This window comes from Toxorhynchites rutilus, chromosome 3, assembly GCF_029784135.1.
Source record: "Toxorhynchites rutilus septentrionalis strain SRP chromosome 3, ASM2978413v1, whole genome shotgun sequence".
NCBI classification, from domain to species: domain Eukaryota; kingdom Metazoa; phylum Arthropoda; class Insecta; order Diptera; family Culicidae; genus Toxorhynchites; species Toxorhynchites rutilus.
In genome coordinates, this window is record NC_073746.1 from 214,907,195 (window position 1) to 214,928,978 (window position 21,784).

The 21,784-nt window shown below is 38.3% G+C and overlaps 3 protein-coding genes across 5 annotated transcripts in view; 2 read left to right on the forward strand and 1 right to left on the reverse strand.

Moving 5' to 3' along the window:
* Window positions 1–2,084: 2,084 nt before the first annotated feature.
* On the forward strand, window positions 2,085–2,947 carry LOC129776904 (alpha-ketoglutarate-dependent dioxygenase alkB homolog 6). The gene is made up of 2 exons (XM_055782837.1): window positions 2,085–2,196; window positions 2,265–2,947. Exons 1-2 carry the CDS (start codon window positions 2,167–2,169, stop codon window positions 2,913–2,915), a joined length of 681 nt encoding a protein of 226 aa, XP_055638812.1. The 5' UTR covers window positions 2,085–2,166; the 3' UTR covers window positions 2,916–2,947.
* LOC129776906 (THO complex subunit 7 homolog) lies at window positions 2,917–4,030 on the reverse strand. Its single transcript, XM_055782838.1, has 3 exons — window positions 3,874–4,030; window positions 3,696–3,816; window positions 2,917–3,638 (listed from the first exon to the last, which is right to left on the reverse strand). Exons 1-3 carry the CDS (start codon window positions 3,881–3,883, stop codon window positions 3,095–3,097), a joined length of 675 nt encoding a protein of 224 aa, XP_055638813.1. The 5' UTR covers window positions 3,884–4,030; the 3' UTR covers window positions 2,917–3,094.
* A 5,475-nt stretch (window positions 4,031–9,505) lies between these two features.
* The window catches only part of LOC129775651 (E3 ubiquitin-protein ligase COP1-like), a 43,684-nt gene continuing 31,405 nt past the window's right edge, over window positions 9,506–21,784 (forward strand). The window contains exons 1-2 of one of the 3 annotated variants that reach the window (XM_055780633.1): window positions 9,506–9,661; window positions 9,821–9,936. In XM_055780633.1, coding sequence (XP_055636608.1) covers window positions 9,578–9,661; window positions 9,821–9,936 — 200 coding nt within the window. In that variant the 5' untranslated portion in view covers window positions 9,506–9,577. Of the gene's footprint in view, window positions 9,662–9,820; window positions 9,937–10,122; window positions 10,254–21,784 lie in introns of those variants that run through there. The other 2 variants (XM_055780631.1, XM_055780632.1) reach the window with 2 other exon arrangements.

Here is a 21,784-nt window from a genome sequence, read left to right on the forward strand (position 1 = left end):
CTCCAAAAATATGTTTTCTTCGTCTTTATTATGTTTCAATAGAAATCTAATTTAGCCTCCTCAAAACACAGTAATTTTTGATACTCCAACGCAAATAACGAAATTCGAATTTTTCACTGTTATTAATTAAATGTAAGCAACTGAATATAATTCAAGGGAGTATAAAGAGCTATAAAATAACATAAAAACGTATTAATCGATTGTGGTTTCATTGGAGTAAGAATCAAACATAGCATAACTGCATGCTCGAAACAAACATATTTTTTTACATTTCATGTAGTATTTGCGTGTTTTCGGGTCTTTTATCGAAGAGAAGAATGTATAAACACCTTCTAGATAATTACCAGATGATAAAGGTTCTGGAATATAAAGTTTGCATATTTCTAATATTCTTTGTCTCTGTATTCATGGTTAACTAAGAATTAATGTCTTTTTTAGATAGGGCATAAAAAGATGTTATAAAAGGGTTTGATATTGTCCATTATAAAAAAAAACCCGAAACTGTAACTGTTAAAAATTATCATAAGCCACCGATTTGTTTATAGTTTACTTTTTACAATTCTTCCACAAGTGAAATTCTTTCACAAGTGTGTATATGTATGACCATTATATTTAGCGAATAACTATACGAAAGTCGAACATTTATATTTTGCTTTTGAACGTATGAATCTAATCTATCGACGAACAGTCAAAATATGGATCCGTTCAATCCAGTTCCAAAAGGGACTGAAATCAAATAAAAATGGTCCAATAATGATCTTATGCATTATATTCAATAAATGTTACACGCCACAAACATTAATTTATACATTTCATTCAACAATATTCTAGAATATGAAAAAAGGCACTTGTCCAAAAAATTACTCCTATACTCGCGTCGGTGTGTCAGACCGAAAGTGTTCAAAAAATGGCACATGTCCCCTTTGTACCAACACATGCGATACACTAAACGATGATGAACGACGAATAACGAAGCTAGAGAGAATCGCAAAGTCGTAGTGTTGATCTTTTCTGAGAAATGAACGAATCAATGATTTCTCGGTCTGACAGACCAATGCGCGAGTATAGGAGTTTTAATAATAAATCTGCAAAACCAATCGTAACTGTTGTTATGTGATTTTAGTTTGAAATTGAAGCCTCCGAGTGAAAAATGTTACATTGGACGTTTTGACCGCCCAGCAAACATTAAGTCGTATGAATAGCTATAATTGGAGGCGATATACATACAACCAAGACACATTTGTATGATATATGATGCATATAACTAGCATATACACACAAAAGTGGAGGCGATATACGTATATGCCATATTTTGTACGCATATAAAGCCGTATATAACGATATGCGATGCTTTTTGGACTGATATGCGATTTGATACGACAACGTTACCACTCAATCCATCGATAACATGGAAAATCGTGTTTTTGCATTTTATGCGATTTTAGATATATATGATTGATATTTTGATTGATATTTTATGCGATTGTGATTTGATACGAAATTATATGTGACTTATCATGTGCAAAGTTATACGATTTAATGTTTGCTGGGCGCTTCGTACATTGGACAAATTACGTTGTACGATGACAATTTGCAAATAACTACTGAACAACGCTTCAAATACTTGCACTTCGTACTAAAAGTAGATCATTGAATTGCACTATAAAAGATATCAACACCCGAAAATAACAAAAAAAACTCAAAATGTCCGAAGTGCGACTTCGTGTTGTTTTGATTGCTTTGTTACTTCGGACGTATCGAGCTTCAGAGGAAAGTGGCGTCCGAAGTAATAGTCGAGAGCTTAAAATTGGAATCTGTACATGGACATTTTTTGTATCGGTAATAAAAAAGTGAAAAAGATAGATACTTGAACGGTTGTTTTCGCATTGCATTGATTCATTGCATTTGGGCACTAATAGTGTGCATCCATTAACTCGATTTGTTTACATTTGTTACTTAGGACCTTTTCAAAAGTTACGCGAGATTTCGTCAATTCTTGATATTTTTCTAAAATGATTACTTCTGAGGAAACTTTTTTACAGTGTCCCATATTTTGGTAAACAAAGTAGAAAACACAAACAAAACATAAAGCACGTAAATGTCACTTGCGGTCTCATATTGAACAAAACAAAGTATTCGCAACTCATCAAATCTTGTTTAAATAGTATGGATTGGAAACGGTTCTTCATCGACAGAGTAAATTTAAATTATTACTATTGAAATATCGCAATCGATGTAATAAATTTTATTATTTACTATTCTAGTGCCCGCCTAGTGCGTATTATATCCCCAATTTTCTAACATTACAAGAGGAAAAACTTATACTATCGATGATTGTCAAAACACCAAAACCTCGCTGGACGCAACTTTCCAATCGCCGTTTGATAAACTACGGAGGAGTTCCACATCCAAAAGGCATGATAACAGAAGAAATTCCCACATGGTTGCAAAGTATTGTAGGCAAAGTTAACCAACTGAATGAAGTGTTTGACGGCGAACGGGAAGCCAATCACGTTCTTGTTAACGAATACCTCGCTGGCCAGGGGATAATGCCACATTCAGATGGTCCATTATTTCATCCCACAATTACAACCGTTTCCTGTGGTTCCCATGCTGTTCTAGAGTTCCATGAACCCTACAATGACGGTGAGGTAAATTGTCCGCAAAAGAGACAACCCGTTGCAAAATTACTCGTTCAACCAAGAAGTCTTCTCGTGCTTAAAGATGACCTCTACCACAAGTATTTGCATTCGATAGCGGAATTCACAGAAGACACTATTGACGAAAGCATCGCTAACTTAACGAGCGAAGATGTGAATGTCCGACTGGGAGATATCATGGAGCGGGGAACGCGAATATCACTGACGATTAGACATGTACCGAAAACTTCCAAAGTAAAAATAAAACTACGTTAGATACGTTCTTCGTCAGAAATATGTTGCATTGATATACTGTTGTCGTTAATCCTACACAATTACAATTGTTTCCGCTATATACATTAGATAATGTGTAGCTAATAATCATCTATGAATAGTGACAACATTCATTTATCATTGAGCTGTGAGTTCTATTACGGAACTATAAAATCGATTAGTTAGTTTTTTTCTGGCGATGAGAGAATCAACTCATCGTTATCGAAGCAGGCCGCATCATCGACAGTCAGTATGACAGGTTCATCATCACATGACATTCTTTCTTCTCCGGTTTCCTGATTGTCATCGCCAACAGATTCGAGCTTATTTTGCAGCTCAACAATTGACCTCATCAAAACTGTGAAATCCTTTTTCTTTGTGTCTAATTTTCGCTCCAACGAAGCCTTCTTTTCCTGCAATCGATCCAGCTCATCTTTTAACATCTCCAACTCTTTGATTGTATTTTTCCGATCGGGTTGTTGGTTGATAATTTTAGCTAACACATCATACTCCATTCTATTCTTGCGAATCTTTTTGGCCAACACCAGGCTCTCTTTGCTCTGTATGATCTGTACTTTTGCCGTTTCGATACCGGTTTCGATTGTATCCGAAATAGTCGCATAATTTTTTAGCTCCTGCTGCATCATTTTCGCTGTAAAATCCGATTTCTTCATGGCGAATTCACATTGTGCGAGTTGGGCTAACAGTCGATCATGAATGGCTTGGCTGTAATAAATATAATGGCAATTATTATTTTAAGAAACAGACAACGATAAACATTACTTATTTTCCGAACTATCGTTTGAGTTACACCATTTCACGAAAGTTTTCAACAAATCATTGAGCCGTCGATCATCTCCAGTGCCATCTCCGTCTATTTGCAAACGCCGGCGAATTACCTCCTCTGTAAATGATAATTTCAAAAAATGTTCGATATTTATATTTCAATTGTTAGACATACCGTCAGACATAGCTTCCCGTGGCGCAGCTATAGATAAGATTAAAGTAACGAATATATTTTCTTTGAAAAAAACTGCTAGCTTGAAACCCGCCCGTTCTGTTGACGCACAATTGTTTATTTGTTTTGTTTATGAATATCAGTGACGCCAACAATGTTTTATCTGGCATGCGTCAAAAACAGAATATACAGACAAAATTTAAATAGAGACCCTACAAGTTACTCCGAAATGCCAAATATTGTCAATATAATGAACGGCGCGTTATGCGTCGCAACGCGTTTGAGCTGTAAATCCAATTCATGTCACATGCTCCAATTTTTAGGTCATAAAAACAAAGATAAATGTTTAGTAAAACTAGACGACGCAATTCTGCGTTCATTGAGTTTCAATATTTGTCAGTGATAATCCCAAAAGTTCTCCGTTTCCGAAGAATTCCGGAAAACTATGATTATTAAATCTACTTACGTTGAATGAAAATTAAATTGTTTGCTAATCGCGTTGACGGCATGTTTTGCGCACCAAATTATCGTTGGTCATTCAAATGCTAATTTTGTTGTTTAAAATTGCATTTGGTGTTCCTTTACACAACTATACACTGAATTTTAAACGTAAGCCGTTTAATTACACTGAATTTTTTCAGCAAGAAATTCGAGTAAATTGTATTTGTGTTATTTTGAACTACTGTGAAAGTACTTAACATATTTTCTCATTACAGTATGATGATGCAAGTAGACAAAGGACAGAGAACTGTACCAAGACTGTACCAAGAGGAGCCGTCCCAAGAGTATCAGCCGGACGAAAAATCAATTATCTTCTAGCAGATTGAGATTGATAATTATATTGAACAGCATATACCGGGATTGTCTAATGCGCAGGATCACCATTGAAATATGAGGGCGGAAAATTAGTGTTGGAATGTTTTACTTTACAGATTGGACCGGTTTCGATTTGGCGTATGTTTAGGACCTCAAAGGAGAGAAACTCGACTTGCACCCATGTTGGCAGTCTATTTATCGTATACAATCCTCCAAGACATCCAAGACACATTTGAGTTATATATTATGCGTATACATGTAAAAGTGGAGGCAATATACGTGAATGCTATATTATATAAGAACATAAAGCCGTATATAACGATATTACGATGTTTGTTAAACTGATATGTGATTTAATTCACCAATGATATATAAAATGAATAGAATGTATGTATATAATACTGCATATAGCGATACTACGATGCTGGTTATACCGATATATCACTTAATCCATCAATGATATATAAAATCGCGTTTTTTTTTATTTTACACTCACTCAGGGCCTGATTCTCGAATACACTTCACGGTGGAAACGAAATAAACGGCACGCCATTGAACTACGTTTTACGAGTTAGTGAAGTGTCGAAGATAATAATGAGTTCTCAGGCAGAATGAGCACTTTTCAAATAAAAAATCATTAATGAAAATTAACTTCTTCGTATCAAGCTGGTATTCAATGTGAGTGGAAAACTTTGTTTTCTTCATGTGATATAATAATCTCATACAAAAGATTCATCAAGTAATACTACGTTGAGACGGCGAAGTTCCTCTAGGAAAGTTAGTGCCATTGAAGAAGAAGAAGAAGAACCGGTTCTATTTTTAGATGAAGCAAAACACAAGTTCCAGTTTCGGTTCCATAAGACTGTTACTAATTCGTACCATACTTAGCGATGCCAGGCTCTCGTGGAGTTCGATTGAGCGCCGGGCAATTCGAATCCAAGATTATGTACTTCACACGGGAATTACTTTCTATTCAATGGGATCTCTCCAATCTGGTGTTCCTCGACGTTGCTTGTCGAGTTCCTTGAGCTTCGACAACAGGAATATGTTGCACAGCAAAGGATATGGAGTGGTTGGAGAAAAGATCATCCTTCGCGGCGAATTTTGTCGGAAGTCACGAGTGTCTCTACTCTGCTTTTTGGGAATTAACAGAATGCTGGACAGCTTCACAACTGAAGGTTCGCTTACAAGAATTAAATTTTTCGAGTGTTGTCGGCAGTTTGCTTTGCATATCTCACAGTTGCATATGTATGCTGGGGTCCACTCCATCTGGATCGTTGACGGAGCCAGAATACATTGTGACGCCAACAGTGGCGTCGACTGGGGGGTACGGGGGGGGGGTGCAGATCGCTCTCGGTTACACGATTTTAGGGGAGCAAAAATACTCCTACACTCTTAAATACATGACTGCATGACTTCCACGCAGCTCAATCGAATCATCCCTCGTAGAATGGGCACCAGAGCAGTCAAGATTCTGAGGATGAACTAGCACTCCAAAACGTTTTGATACTGTGCGTTTGTTTCCAAGCTTGTCGAGTATACGTAAACATGCATTCTAATGCATTTTTCAATCCCTGGTGTAAAATTATTTGCAATTCAGTAAAACCCCAATTATCGGCGAGCGGGTGACCCGCAGTGTGGAATAGGCATAGGTGACATTGGATCGGAGTACGCACGAAAACTTAATTCTACGATAACTGACGAAGAAAAACAAACAATTTTGTTCGCTAGAATCTGACGAATTCGAACGAAGCAAGGGTAAGCAATGTAACCCCACCAATACAATTCAATGTGGTTGTTTACTTTCACTATTGCATATACATCGTACGACCACATTTCTGCATCAAATTTCATCGCCGCCTTATCTACTGAAGCGGTGACACCAATAGGGGCGCTATGATTTCTTGCTTAATACTTATGACAGACATACAGCTGTACTACCATTGTACTTCGAAAATTGTATGTCTGTCACCATGTACAGCGCTAGAACCATGCAAGCAACTCGGTACAATCGCTGTACCTGTACCGACCTATTTTACCGCTGTACATGGCTACAGCTGTACTGTGCGCAGTGCCATAGACGGTTAGTGGTGGGTAGCATGAACAAACCGATCAAAACACTTGGTAAACGTTCTTTTCATTGACTTTCTCTTGAGTTATTAACTCAGATTTTAAACTTGTTTGTTATGTTTGATAATTTGAACGCTAAATAAAAACCTTTTTCATTGAAATATGTGGTGAAAATCGGAAAAAATTCTGATTGCCAGTTTGACATGCGGTACAATGTACAACCAAAGTATGTCTGTCATGGTACGATGGTACCTGTACAACACTGTACACGTACAACGCTAGTACAGCTGTATGTCTGTCCATGATATAACGCACAATATATTCTCTGTAATGGAGTAACACGTTTTTTCTCGAACTGTGAAAAATATCAAACGAAATTTGTGTCTGATAATGATTTTATATTAAAATTATCAGTTCGCCTTCTATGCTCGGGACCATAATTCGGATCCCAAACTCGAAAGTCTAATCTCTTCCAGATAAGAATTTTTTTTTATTCTTTATTTGAGAGGCTTTCAGCCTCCTGAGCTGGTTCGCCCCTGTAGCGAACTGTGCTGTACAAAACAAATCTGTGCTCCACTGAATGCACAGTTAGTTTGAAACATAGGAGATCTCGATCTCGAAAAAGTAGTAAAAATTTAATTTCACTACTGTAGATCTTGGTCATGCGGATAGAATCGAATTGGTTGTCAAAAAGGATCCAATAGAAATGCCAAAAGAGATCCAACAATCAGGAGGGGAAAAAAAGTGTTACTTTTTTATAATAATCCACTTCATAAAGAAAGCATTGTCATCGAAGGCAAAAATAATCGAATTAAAGAAAATGAATGAACTAAATTTTTTCATCAATTGATGCTATCGTTTAAAATTATGAAAGCAGAACTGACATTTTGGTAAATACTTAAACTTAAATACTATCAGAGGCGAATGAACTGTACTGTTTAAAGCCCCTTAAAAACCAAGAATTGAACTGAACTAAATATTATTAACTTCTAAACATCTCAAAACTTAATTATAATTCAATAAAACTGCTTGCCAAATGTTAGTTTTTTTTAATGATTTTGAACACCAGAGTTATATTATTTTAACTATTTTCTTTCATAAAAACAATTAAAAAATAAGAATTATCCAATTTAAAACATTTATTTCAATTCTAGATCGCTCACAAAAGGTAAATAAACAAAGCTTGAGTCACGAAAACGCTTTATAGGAGGAACGATTGACAGCACGAGAAAAACAGACAGCATGGGGAAAAAAGTTGCAGAAATTTTCTTTCCAAGAAAAATGCACTTGAAAAATAATTTCAATTGAGTCCGCATGACCCTGCTTTATAGGGAATTCGTTTTTAAAACTGAGTTAGTGCTACACTGACTCTGTAATAAAAAAAACGTTTTCAGCTGCACGAATGCGGTGGTTTGTCGGTGTGCGTTATATAGTCTGATTTGTCTATATTTGCGACGACAAATGTACAGTGTCGACGTCTGGTGGCGATATTAGTGCGATATTAGATCAGAAGGGCCAAGTGCAGTGTAAAAATATAAAGGCTTGAATGAAAATTTTTACTTCATATTGTTTGATTACCTGACTAATGTAGTCTTGATACTCACTTAACCATTTGTCGATGGATTTTCTGTTTGTTCCACAAATAATTACTATTATAATATAAAATCATCATTAGACACAGTTTTCTGTAATATCGATAAAATCCTCATATTTCATCACATAAAATAAATATTCGATACGTTAAAGTAAATTTTCAATCATAATTTTGATTTTGAAACCATGTTTATTCCACCTGAATATCCATCATTATTTTCGCCTCCCAATGAAAGCACACGAAGGTTAAGGCCATGTTCTCACTGCAGCGGGGCGTCAACGTGGCGTGAGCGGGGCGTGTTCAATTCTAGCAACGATATTTCAATTCACTCACATTGCACCGTGCCGGCGGCGTGTCTTCGGCGTGTTTTATACAAATTGTCAATGTGTGTTTTTGAATGAACGAATGAAAATTGGTTTATTTCTAAATATTCCAACATCGTTGGACGTATCCGGGACAAAAATCGAACGGTGAAAAACGTAAAAATAAAAAAAACCACAAAAAATAAAAATTATGTCACTACTACAAACAAACATATGCAAGAGAGAAGCGGAGAAGTACAAATATCGCCGGCGTGAAGTGATTTTGTTTGCACGCCAGCCACACGCCAAAACCACGTTCACGATACGTCAGCCTGGTGTGAACACATCGGTAAGAACACAGACGATTAATCGTAAGCATCACACGCCCCGCCCAAGCCACGCTGACGCCCCGCTGCAGTGAGAACAAGGCCTAATGCCGTCTACACGAATAAACTCTTCAAAATCAGATGCCGAATTGGATTATGATTCCAATAATACAAAAGCAAAAGCAGCAAGTTTTCAATTTTCATAGTCTTTATTTTTAGATTTTCCAAAACAATACTCGGAACTTGACAGTTCAGTATAGTTGTATTGGTGAACTCGAATACCAACCCGTAAAACATCTCAGTGCGAAACTAACAGCTTTCGGGGCGACACTAGGTTGAAACTGAGTGAATAAAAAAACGTTTTGACAGCAGTTAGTGTGGCACTAAGGATGAAACTGAACAATAACGAATTCGCTATTAGATGGGCCTTTAACCCCAATCAATTTTGTCCTCAAATTAAACATTGTGTTGCAATGTGCTGGTGTGGGAAAGGCTCTCTTTTATGATATAGCGGAATGCCTCTCTTTCTCTACAGGGTCGCTAGTTGTTGCAATCTGTAATTTTTTGGAAAGTACAGGTTGTCATATTATGATAGTATAATGGCGATCAGTCGTTCTTATCTGTTGGTTAGGTACAAATATTCTGTACTAGGGCAAAGGTTATACTCTTCGATGTCCGACAAAGTATGTATCCAATTCCTGATTGAAATCTAGTGAAAAGCACCGAACAAATGCTAGATAATATTCACCTAAACTAATCCGTCGTTTTCTGCATTGATTCCATGACTCGCTGTTTTCATGTGTATCCTTGCTGGAACTGTCGGATGATTTCGTGTGCCGCAGCGAGGTCTAGTGCTTGGTGTTTATTCCACTGACGGCCAGGACGATGTAAGGTTAACAAAATTCGCTCAAAAGTACAACGAATCAACCTCTGGTAAACTGCTGGAACAGATTAAAATGTAAGTATTCTGTGAATCTCTCTCTGCGTTTGTTTTATGTTCTCATGGTGATTGTGGATGTAACATCATTTCGAAAACAAAGTGATCCTCGAAAATGGCATTATTTGTGTGTTTGACATACTCCCATTACGTAACCTTGTGTTGTCAAAATATTAGGCGCTTATCGGCTTTTGTCGCTCCGTTTGAGGAAGTGGTATGTCACATATTTAGCTTTTGGACCAGAAAGGATAACATTGGCAATGGACCAATTTTTTATCCTCCTCTGTAGATTTGAACAACGAGTGTTTAAAAAAACTATTAACGGAAGCTTGATTCAGGTAGAGTACCTGCGTTTTGAAAATTTACTAATTTCATTTTATGTAGGAACGCAAAAATAAACGATATCAATAATTAAAAGAAGTGTTTATTTTACACTCTTTTCGCGAAATGGTATACATTTAGTCGAACTAAATTTTATCACCGGATTTGTTTTATAAGATTTTTCTATAATCAGCCAAAACCAAATATTTCGGTAGAATGATTCCGAATGTGTCCGGATTCAATCAATGGAATAACAAACGTTGCCATTGATGGTAACAAAAATACGCATACGACCTTTAATTATCATTCATTCAAAAGCACTATCCTATTTTAAGCTTAACTAAACGTATAATCTAGAAAAGCACAGTTCGTTCAAAAACTTCAGGTATTTAATATTATTTTTCAAATATTCACGGAAAGAAAAAAAATGATTCGTATTTTTGATGCGAATGGAAGGATCCATATTGTGTAAAAACAACTCAAAACCACGATACTTCAGCTATAAGCTTTCCAATGTCTAACGATACGTATCCTATACCTCGTCCTAACGTCGGTATTGATTAACAATGTAACCTCGTCATTGGTACTAAAATCAAGGCCTATGCATTGTCCTTACACCGAAGGTACTACAACGGTATGCAAACTTAACTCTATTATTTGTCTACAAATCCTGCCATAATGTTGGTTTTAGATATTTTTACATATATTAGGTCGTTCAATGAGTTTTGTGGTTCGATTAGGGATGTCATTATTATGTTCGTCGACTTATTTTTCTGCAAATTATACTATTTTTCTATAAACACGTGAAGTTCCTGGTAGAACTTTTAACTCATTTGTATATTAACAGTTGTTCAAAGTTGGCATGTCAAACGATTATAGCTTTGGAAGAAAATTGAATATATTATGAATTACACTCATTTGTGGGAGATAACACTAACATACAACCAACATTTACAGCATGTACCGGAAATTTGTAATATTAAATCTTCCCGCATTTTTTTTAATTTTTTTTCAAGTTAGTAGTACTGTCAGTGACAATTTAGAGTGCGATCTGTCATTTAGTTTGTTACCAGCGTCATTAAGAACTCGGCGATTTTCGATATGGATTATTCTATTGGTTAGAGATATTGTGTTGACAACAAAATTTCTTGTGTCGAAACGTGGAAAATGATGCAGAATACATTTGGTGGCTCAGTTGTCGAAAAAACGGGTGTATGAATAGTATAAGGCATCCAAAGACGGCCGAGAAGAGATGAAAGATCTGCCACGCCGAGGACGACCATCACCCTCTTCAAATGAAGAAAACATCGACAAAATAAAATGGTGCTCGGAAATCCTCATTTATGTTTATGAAAGAGCTATCCCGTGAATTGAAAAAAATCTCACGAGATCATTCGTCAAATTTTTGTTGATGCTTTAGGCATGAGAAAAGCCGCAGCACGATTAGTGCCAAAAGCGCTTATTTTTGTTCAAAGTTTTCATCGCAATTTGGAGTGGCTGGAGGCAGGCTTAAACGATCAAACTCTGATCCCCAGTCATCCAACGCACAATTTCCGAAATTCAATTTACCGCTTCGTGGAACCCGTTTTGGCAGCATTCGAGGAAGAAAAACGTATTCGCTACGTTAACTGAAAGCAGTTCCAGAATACAACTATAAAAATGACTGGAAAATGACTTGGATGACTGGATTGTTCGTCAGAAAAAACATTTATACATTTGACAGAATGTACATTACGACTGGGGACCAAGAGCGTCTAGCATTCAACTGGCTTCCAAAAATAGCCAACATCGCTGATCGCTGAGGAATATAGAGAAGTCTTCCTTGGACCTCAAGGGCAGGGCTCGGCATAGTCATAGTCAACTGAGGATAGTCAGCTGACTGGGAAAATTCCCCTCCGTATGACTTGTGAAATGACTTGTGGCTTTTTCACGCAGTTTTTCCGCCAAAACGACTAAACAGTCAGTCGGGCGTTTAGTCGCTTTCCGCATCTACGGCTCGACTATCTCAATTCGTTCTTCCCAGTCGAATTGTTTTCGTTGCATTTTGAAGTGACTTCCCTCAAAACGAATTCGTTCCCCTCTCTCACTCCCATGTATGCATGTATCGATGTTTGAGTTCAATGTGGGTTGACATATGCTACAGATTTGTTTGTATCGTACACGAAAATTACTCACACGTATAACAGCGTGTGCGTGTGTGCGCTATTTTGCACGCTATTTACTAATACTAACGCGAGGACCTCTATTTATTTGTTTATTTACTATGACTCTACATCCCAATGAGATTAAATCTGATTCACTACATTTCGCCAATAAACCCGATCCATGGCTGCAGTTCTCCAACTCCTGGCTGCACCGATTCTTACCAAGTCTTGCTCCACCTGGTCCAACCATCTTGCTCGCTGGGCTGTTCTTACCGGATTCGATGCGAACACCATCTTTGCAAGGCTGCTGTCCGGCAATCTTGAAACATGCTCTGCCCATCGCACTTGTCCAGCCTTGGCGACTTTCTGGAAGCTGGATTCGCCATTCCATTCAATGCTTCGTGCCCATAGAGAACAACCGGTCGAATTAGGGATTTGTACATGGTACACTTTGTACGGGGTTGGAGTTTGTTGGATCTCAAGGATTTGCGGAGCCCATAGTAGACACGACTTCCATTGAATATGCGTCTTCGAATTTCACGGCTATTGTTGTTGTCAGTTATTATCAACGAGCCAAGGTAGGCAAATTCCTCTATCACCTCGAGATCGTCGCCGTCGATCACAACCTTATTATCAAGAAGAACTCTGCTGTGATCAGTCCCTCGTGCTAGCATGTATTTAGTCTTAGACGCATTGATCCCAAACCCAAGCACCCCTGCTTCGTGTTTCAGTCGGGTATACAAGTCGGCTACCGTCGTATGTGTTCCTCCGATTATGTCCACGTCGTAGGCGAAGCAGATAAACTGACTAGAGTTGTTGAAAATCGATCCCCGCAGGTTGAAGCCCGCTCTCTATCAACCGACTATCAACCGGTGCATACACTCTACAAGTTTTCCCGGGCCTCCCTTGAAGAGCTCCGCTACGAGGCCATCCTTACCAGCTGCTTTGTGGTTATTTAGCTGATTAATGGTCTCCTTGAATTCACCCATCGTCGGGGGTGGTACGTCGTCGTTGTTCACTGCACCGGTGCAGTCCTTCTCAACACCGTATTGGTCTCCTGTCTGCGCGATGTTTAGGTGTTCATCGTAGTGCTGCCTCCACCTTTCGATCAACTCGCGTTCGTTCGTCAAGATACCTCCTTCCTTGTTTCTGCACATTTCGGTCCGCGGCACAAAGCCTTTGTGCGAGGCGTTAACCTTCTTGAAGAACTTCCGCGATTCTCGAGAATGATAAAGCAACCCCATCTTACACACTTTTTCTCTTCCAGGTGGCGCTTTTTTCCCGAAAGAGATGTGTTTGCTGCCTTCGCTTCAGTCTGTATCGTTCAATGTTTTGTCGAGTCGCTCGTTGCAGCATGGCTGCGCGTGCTGTATCCTTTTCGTTCAGGAGCGCTCGGCACTCGTCGTCAAACCATTCATGACGTCGATGATATCCGAGAAGTGCCGACCGTCGATCAAAACGTGGTCAATTTGTGTTTCTGTTTGCTGTGGTGATCTCCAGGTATAACGGTATTGGAGGCTCTGCTGGAAGAAGGTGCTACGTATGGCCATATTCTTGGAGGCAGCGAAGTCGATTAGGACGTTTTCGTTGGTTCGCTGATGGCCGCTGAACCTACCAATTACCGGTCTGAACTCCTTCTCTTGGCCGAACTGAGCGTTCAAATCACCGATGACGATTTTGATGTCGTGTTTTGGGCAGCGATCGTATTCACGCTCTAGCTGCGCGTAGAATTCTTTATCGTCATGGGTGCTAGCTATATGGGGGCTGTGGACGTTGATAATACTGATATTGAAGAAGTGCATCCTCAATCTGCACATTCTTTCATTGATCGGCCACCAGCCAATCACCCGTTTTTGCATCTCCCCCATCACGATGAAAGCTGTACCCAGCTCGTGCGTATTTCCGAAGCTCAGGTAGATGGTATACCCACCTTGGAACGATCGCACCATCGAGCTCTTTTTAGAGTTCCCGCTGGTACGAAGACAGTGATCAGCCGCCCCCGACATGGGGATCAGACACTGTTTTGAGGCGCACCTCCATGGTGAACAAACGCTTGGGTAGGCCCCCTTCCCTGTCAGCTACGATCAAGATCCCACCGGGATTGGTTACCCGATCTCCACTATGGTTACTCGTACCCCAGCCGGCACCACGGGGAGATAGGAATAGGAGTTACTGGACAGGAAGCTAAGGACCACGAATGGGGTCTTTTTTATGCCTGTAGGTACGCGAAGTACCGATGGTACGCTTAGTCCAGTCATTTACCAACCACCTTTCTACATACCTGGTAACTGTCTAACTGTTCGTTGGTTTGAGTTCACAACGGGTAGACAATAAATCGTCCATTAATGGAGTCAAACTACTTTTTTGCATCAGAATAGAAGTTTTCGTTCCTCTTTATATGGACGTAAAAATTATTTATTCATTTTCGTCAAACAAGACTGCATCTATATATATAAAAATGGATTTTTGTCTGTCTGTCTGTCTGTCTGATTTTTATTAACTACTGAACCGATCAACATGAAAATTGGTATGTAGGGGTTATTGGGCCCGGGGAAGGTTTTCGTGATAATTTGAGACCCCTCCTAGGGAGGGGCTGCCATATAAATTAAACACAAATGTCTACATTTCTCGAGAATTAATCAAGCAAATGAAACCAAATTAGGCATATTGAGGTTTTAGGGTGCAATAAATATTTCTATGGTGGTTAGACTTTTCACCCCCTCTCTAAGGGGGTGCATTTTTGCATTACTCGAGAATTAATCAAGCAAACGAAACCAAATTTGGCATGTGGAGGTTTTAGGGTGTAATAAATGTTTTTACGGTGGTTGGATACTCCTCCCTCTTCTCAAAGGGTGGGGGGGTGGTGTTGTGGTGTGGCTCTGCCATACAAATGAAACACAAATTTCTGCATTACTCGAGAATTAATCAAGCAAATGAAACCAAATTGGGCATATTGAGGTTTTAGGGTTCAATAAATGTTTCTATGATGGTTAGACTCTCCACCCCCCTCTCTAAGGGGGGTGGGCTGCCATACAAATAAAACACAAATTTAGAGAGGGGGGTGGGCTGCCATACAAATAAAACACAAATTTCTGAATTACTCGAGAATTAATCAAGCAAACGAAAATTTGGCATGTGAAGGTTTTAGGATGCAATAAATATCTCTATGGTGGTTAGAGCCTTCGGCTCTCTAAGGGTGGGCTGACATACAAATGAAACACAAATTTCTGCATAACTCGAAAGCTAATCAAGCACAATTTGGGATGTGAGGGTTTTTGGGTATGAGATGTTTCTATAATGGTATGATACCCCTCCCTCCTCTCGAATGGAGAGTGGGTCCCATTAGAATATTACACATATTTCAACCAAAAATATTGCAGCCAAACATGGCAATTGAAAATTTTCGGAAAACTCTGGAGAAAAAAGAGAAAATTCGGAAAATTTAATTCCCATATGTTCTACAATTACATAGTGACAAATGCTGTTAGTCCATTTGATGTTTGCTAGCGAAATTGATCTTGAATTGATGATAGAATGTTCGAAACTGGAAATGGATTTTATTGTGATGAAACACACTCCTATATTTTCTTCTATCTGTACCAAAAAAGGATCCAGATGTATTGATAAGAGCAGAACTCGAGGAAGGAATTGTTCGATTTAGGGCTGTTTTTATTATATCATATTCTCTGTATAAAATATTTATTCCATGTAACGGAGTTGTTATTCACAAGTGGTTGAAAAATCTTGAACGAGAATTGTGTCTGAAAATAATCTGACATTATAATGATGAGTTTTGTTAGAAATACTAGGAATTTTATAGTTAAAAGTAAATTCGACAGAAACGAATAGAAGATCAAGCAATGAACAGTTCTGCGATTGGATCCATGAACTTGCTCTTAGTAAGAAAACGTGAATGTTTAAAGGTATTGATAACAAAAAAAACAAATTTTTGGCGGGACGAAGTTTGCCGGGTCTGCTAGTACTTATATATTAATGTTACAATGTTTAATATTATTCTTACGGTACATGTTTCTTTTTAGCTGTTTTTTATTCATTGTTGTGTCAATTAATTCGCAGTGCTCATTGTATATACGCATCATGCGATTGATAGGAGTGTTGTTTGCATAATTTGTTCTGGATGTTTTGGTTAGAAACAAATTGCGTGTTCTTAGTTGACGCCCAGGTACAAAGAAATTTAATTTTTCTAGTAATTCAGCTGATTGTACTCGTTGCGAAATTAGATCATTAACAAATGGAAGCATTGCAAATTAATTTACAACGTTCCTTTAGTGCTTGGATGTTTATGAGCATGCAGCGTGCCTCATATGAAGGAAGGGAAATGAGGTCCAGTTCAACTTACGGAGTGCAAATAAGAGAAACTGTTTCTAGACTGACTCAATGCGTTCTTCGATGTTACGATGTTACAGTATTCCAGAATGGGCCTCACGTATGTGATATACAAAAGCTTGATTGTGTATGGGTCCTGGATGTTATGTGAGAAGCGTTTGACAAAGCTTAACACACTATTTGCCTTATTGCTTACAGAGTTGTAGTGTTCTATGAATTTGAGTTTACAGTCCAGGACGACGCCTAGATCTCTAACTATTTCACATTTCTCTACATTTTGATTTCCAAGACGTATTACAATATTTGGTACATGATTTTTTCTGCTAAATGTAATGGAGTTGCTTTTTTTTACATTCAGTTTTAGTAGACTTTAATTACACCAAGTATGGAGTACATGGGGATTATTCCGAGAGTCGCTTCTCGACGTGACAGTCAAATTCGCGCACACGTTGGTATTCTGAGAATCGATGTAAGTAAAAAGTGTCAGATGCAATGAAGTCTGTACATTTGTCATTGTACTTCTGAGTCACTTGATTCTTAGAATTAGGTGAGAATTGTCATGTAACTCCGAAAGAAAAAACGACTTGACTCTCAGAATAACCCCTCATGTATTTCGTTTTGAAATGCTTCGATGTCGTTTTCATTACCAATTTCCGCGAAAAGCTTCATGTCATCTGCATACACAAATACATTTATACGCTTGAGAACGAAGGAGATGTCATTAACGTACAGAATGAAAAGAAGAGTACCAAGATGAGAGCCTTATAAGATTGCGTACGCGTATAAATTTAGTTCCTAGGGGAGTAGAAATGTGGATTGAAGTCAGTTGAATTGTCAGCAGATTTGTCATTAGTCGAGTCAGTTAAAATAATCACTGACTGGACTAGTTCACCAGTCATCCTCACTAGTCAACGCTAGTCAATTCATTCTCTAGTCCAGACTTTTTGTTGTGGGCGACTGCCGAAGCAATTCTAGTCAAAGCGAAGCTACTGAGAATAGAGTCGGTCTTCATTTTTCACCTTCGAAGATTTCAGGCCCTGATACCGAGAGTAACGTAATGGTGGTGCCCAAAGAATCCTCCCAAAACCATAGAGCTCCATTGAGAGCTATTAGACCATCGTCAAGTGGAACTTGAAGGAGACGTGGGAAGCGCAAGACGGTTCAAAGCAAACTGACGTTCTGCGACGAACAAACTCGGTACAAAATGTACAAAATTTTCGAGGGGTGTCCATTTTTCTTTGACGCCATTTTGAGAACTGAAGAGCAAACGTGCAAATTAAGATGAGGAAACATTCTACAAGCATACACCTACTAAATGAGGAATTTTCATGTTTTTATTGAATGTGCACTCAAAGGAAATAAGTCAAATTTAAGGTTACCAAATTTTGATTGTTCCACCACTCTAAAAAATACGAGGTTCAAGTAAAGTTAAAGATTTTTTTTCGATAAATTTTATTTATGAAATATTTTTTTCATCACATTGCTGATATAATACAAATCATGTTTTACATAACTTCAGAATCTTAGTCGTAATGTCTAACATTACTAACGGTTTCTCAAAACAGTGTTACCGTTAGTTTGTACGCACGTTTGAAAACAACGTGACATGTAGCCCCAGCAGCAGGAGCAACATATTATTTTCCTATCTTATCTTAAAAAACCACGTATTCTAAGTGGCTTTAAAATCCACGAAGATCTGATATCTACGCCATGAATATACAATACTATGAAGTGGCCCGCGCAGTATAGTGTATTGGTACGTAACCGAGCCTAGTTGATTGCTCGGTTACGGTTAGAGTTTACACAAATCTCATGAAATTCGTTTCATTCTAGTATAAAACCACCGATGCAAATGTAACTGAAACAAATATGAATTCATATTTCAACGTTGTTACCAGCTGCTACCATTGAACTACCATTCAATTCGCACAGCGCTTCAACCGATTCAAACTCTAATTAGTCTTTAAACAGCTGATGATTGATTTTTTATTCTCGCGTGCGAATATATCGCAGCATGACGTCCAGGGGGGTTGTGGTATATAGAACATCATTTAAACCTGCAATGTGCATTCCGCCTGTCCGGACCGTGCCAGAAGGATGCGAGAGTGTGTTTTTAGAACTATTTTTAGGAACCAGAACCCATTCCTAGCGTTCTCATATCGTTGGCGTATATCGATCGATACGACGTCCGACAAACAAGTATCCGCACAACATAATTTTGCTTTCTGATCGCCATATCAACACTGCATTGTTGGTAGGGATACGATAGCCGCCGTTGAAGAGCTATTGTTGGAACTATGAATGTTTGAAAAGAAATGCTTATCACAATCAAAACAGAATGTAGCAGCACCACATGAATGTGTTAACGGTGTTATCCTCCTTACGACGAGACAATTGAGATGGCATTAACCTTGATGGTAAACAAACCGTGTACAAGTTTACTGCGCCAGCCATATATTACGGTCGTAAACGCCCATTACCTTCTGTGTTGTTTTCTTACTTAAGGAATTGCAACGAGATGAAGAGTTATTTATTTAGTGGCTTAGAGGAACAGAGTGCGAAGTCGTAAATTTTAAGTGATTTTCGACATGCTGTAACTTCGTGAAAAATCAACGCATATCGATGAGATGTGCATCACTTTGAAGCTACAACTTTCAGGTAGGGGAACCGCGGGTAATACGGACAGTAGGGGTAATATGGACAGGCGGTGGATTTGTATAGTTACATTTTGAATTTCAAATTTCTGTTAATGAGAATACCTTCTACATGTTATTCTATAATATTTAAACCACCCTATGGCAACGAATACTGATCAAAAGTGGAAAAGGGAAACAAAAACCGAAAATCATGAATGATTCCGCGTGTGGATGTAATTTTAGCTGCCTCGATATTAACCATTAGGTAGAGAGACAGTATATTGAATAGCAAGAAACTGTATCAAAGTTTTGGGAAACATGAGTTTCCAAAGATATAATTGAAATTCTTCTTAACATGTTCGCATGTTAAGCAAATCACGCACCGCAAATCGAAAGGCAGTTTTGAAAACTCCAATAAGTTCTGCACAAGGATAATTTGTTATTTTGACGAGAAAAAAAAATATTTAAAATTTTGCATCGATTTCAAAAAGTGTCAAAAACAAGATTTTTATAGATTTTTCATTTCTTCCCAATGTTGTTGCCACTACACCTACACACACCAAGAATAAAAATATTTACCTAAAATATTCTAATACCTGAAAGTTGTAGCTTCAAAATGATGATCCCGTATCTATATGCGTTGATTTCTGACGAAGTTACAGCATGTCAAAAATAACTTAAAATTTCCGACTTCGCACTCTGTTCCTCTAATTTTTTTGTCGAGTGTATATTTATTCTTTGAAATAAACTGAAATTTTTTTTTATCGACAATTTTGATTATAAGAAATAAATTTAAGTGCCATATTAGCTGAACACAAGAGTCTCCGAAGGTATTTGTTAGGATCAGAAGGACCCATCATGAGCTGATGAGCAAGTCAAACTAATAAGTCGAAATGTTGTAGACAACTGTTATTTTAACAGGAACAATTTGGAGGGATAATCGAAGAGATGACAAACTACTCGGGTGCATTAACAGCTTACGCCAATAGCGTAAAAAGCAGTGTCGCATTTTTTGTGAGATTTCAGGACAATAATAACCGTATAGCCGAATCCTGTATTAAGACTATTTGTTCCAAAAGCTAGGCTTGACATACTTTCAGGTTAGAATACCAATCAACTTTCCTTATCCTTTGGCAACAGAACGATGACTTAAACACCAATCTAGGGCTCCGGTGAGCCGCAAGCTCGTCTGCACACATAGATTCAAAGCTCAATATTCCGCGCGTTCAATAACGGCATTGGGATACAATCATCATAGCTGCCGAATTAGGTTCATCTGTATGCATGCGAGCCAACATTTCGTGCAAAATAAGCAAGAGATTTCCCCCAAAAGTTTTTCCCTCTTCACCGACTGCAAACAACGTCAAATCCTCCTGACAATAGTGAGTGGTGTGAAGTGGAGAGGTGAAAATAGGGAAAAACAAATAATCCTGTGCTCTCGTTTGGCGTTCTTGGCATAGTGCACGTCAATGAAGTTCAAGTCCATTCAAAGGTAAATAATGTTCGGTGTGCAGCAATGTTTTGCTATCCTCTGCAATTTATGTTCATCGCATAGTGAGGATCGAATACATATGTTTAGCTTTGTGTTGTCTACTCATCATTTTTTTTTTTTTTTTATCTTCGCTTATTTTTCGTCGGCCTATTTCCGCCACTTTAGTGCCAATCACCGACATCAGGGAGGCGACTCCACCTGTTCCTACCTATCAGACTCAACAACTCATGAGCCGGGCCAACTTCTTTTACTTCCGCTCCGAAGGAAGACGTAACCAGAGATTTTTCGCCTCAGAAAATCCCAACGACGCCAGCTGGGATTGAACCCAGGCCGATCGGATTGTGAGGCTGTTACGCTAACCATACAACCACTGGCGCCGTCAATACTCATCATTGATTCACTAAAATTTCGATTTGTTTAAATTTTTCTACATCCCCTGTTTCTGCAATTCACGATTTGATTTGGCGATGTTCAAGTCATAATCAATCATAACCAGAACTGTGTTTTTGTTAAGATATTTTAGAAACAGAGCAATGTAATGAATATAAAATGACTAAGGTGTGTTATTCATTTTGATAAATAATGTAATATGATAAATAATTTCCAAGATAAGGTTGTGTTTATTAATTGATATTTTTTCCTAAATTACGTTCTTTAAACGCAATGTATGAGACCATCTGTATTTTTTTATATTTGTTTTTTTTTTGGCAGACTTATCTCACTTCTTAACTAGGCGAACCTAGCCAGAATTTTCACCTGCCCCCGGGCTTCTGAATGCCAAAGGGGGACTAGGCTCTGCGGAATGCACGTAACTGCATGCTCGGCCAGGACTAAAACAGCATGCATGCTGTTTTAGAGAAATTGTCGGACAATCGCGCAGGTGCTAAGGATGACCGACTTTTGGACGCCGGGCAATTCCTTCTCCATGT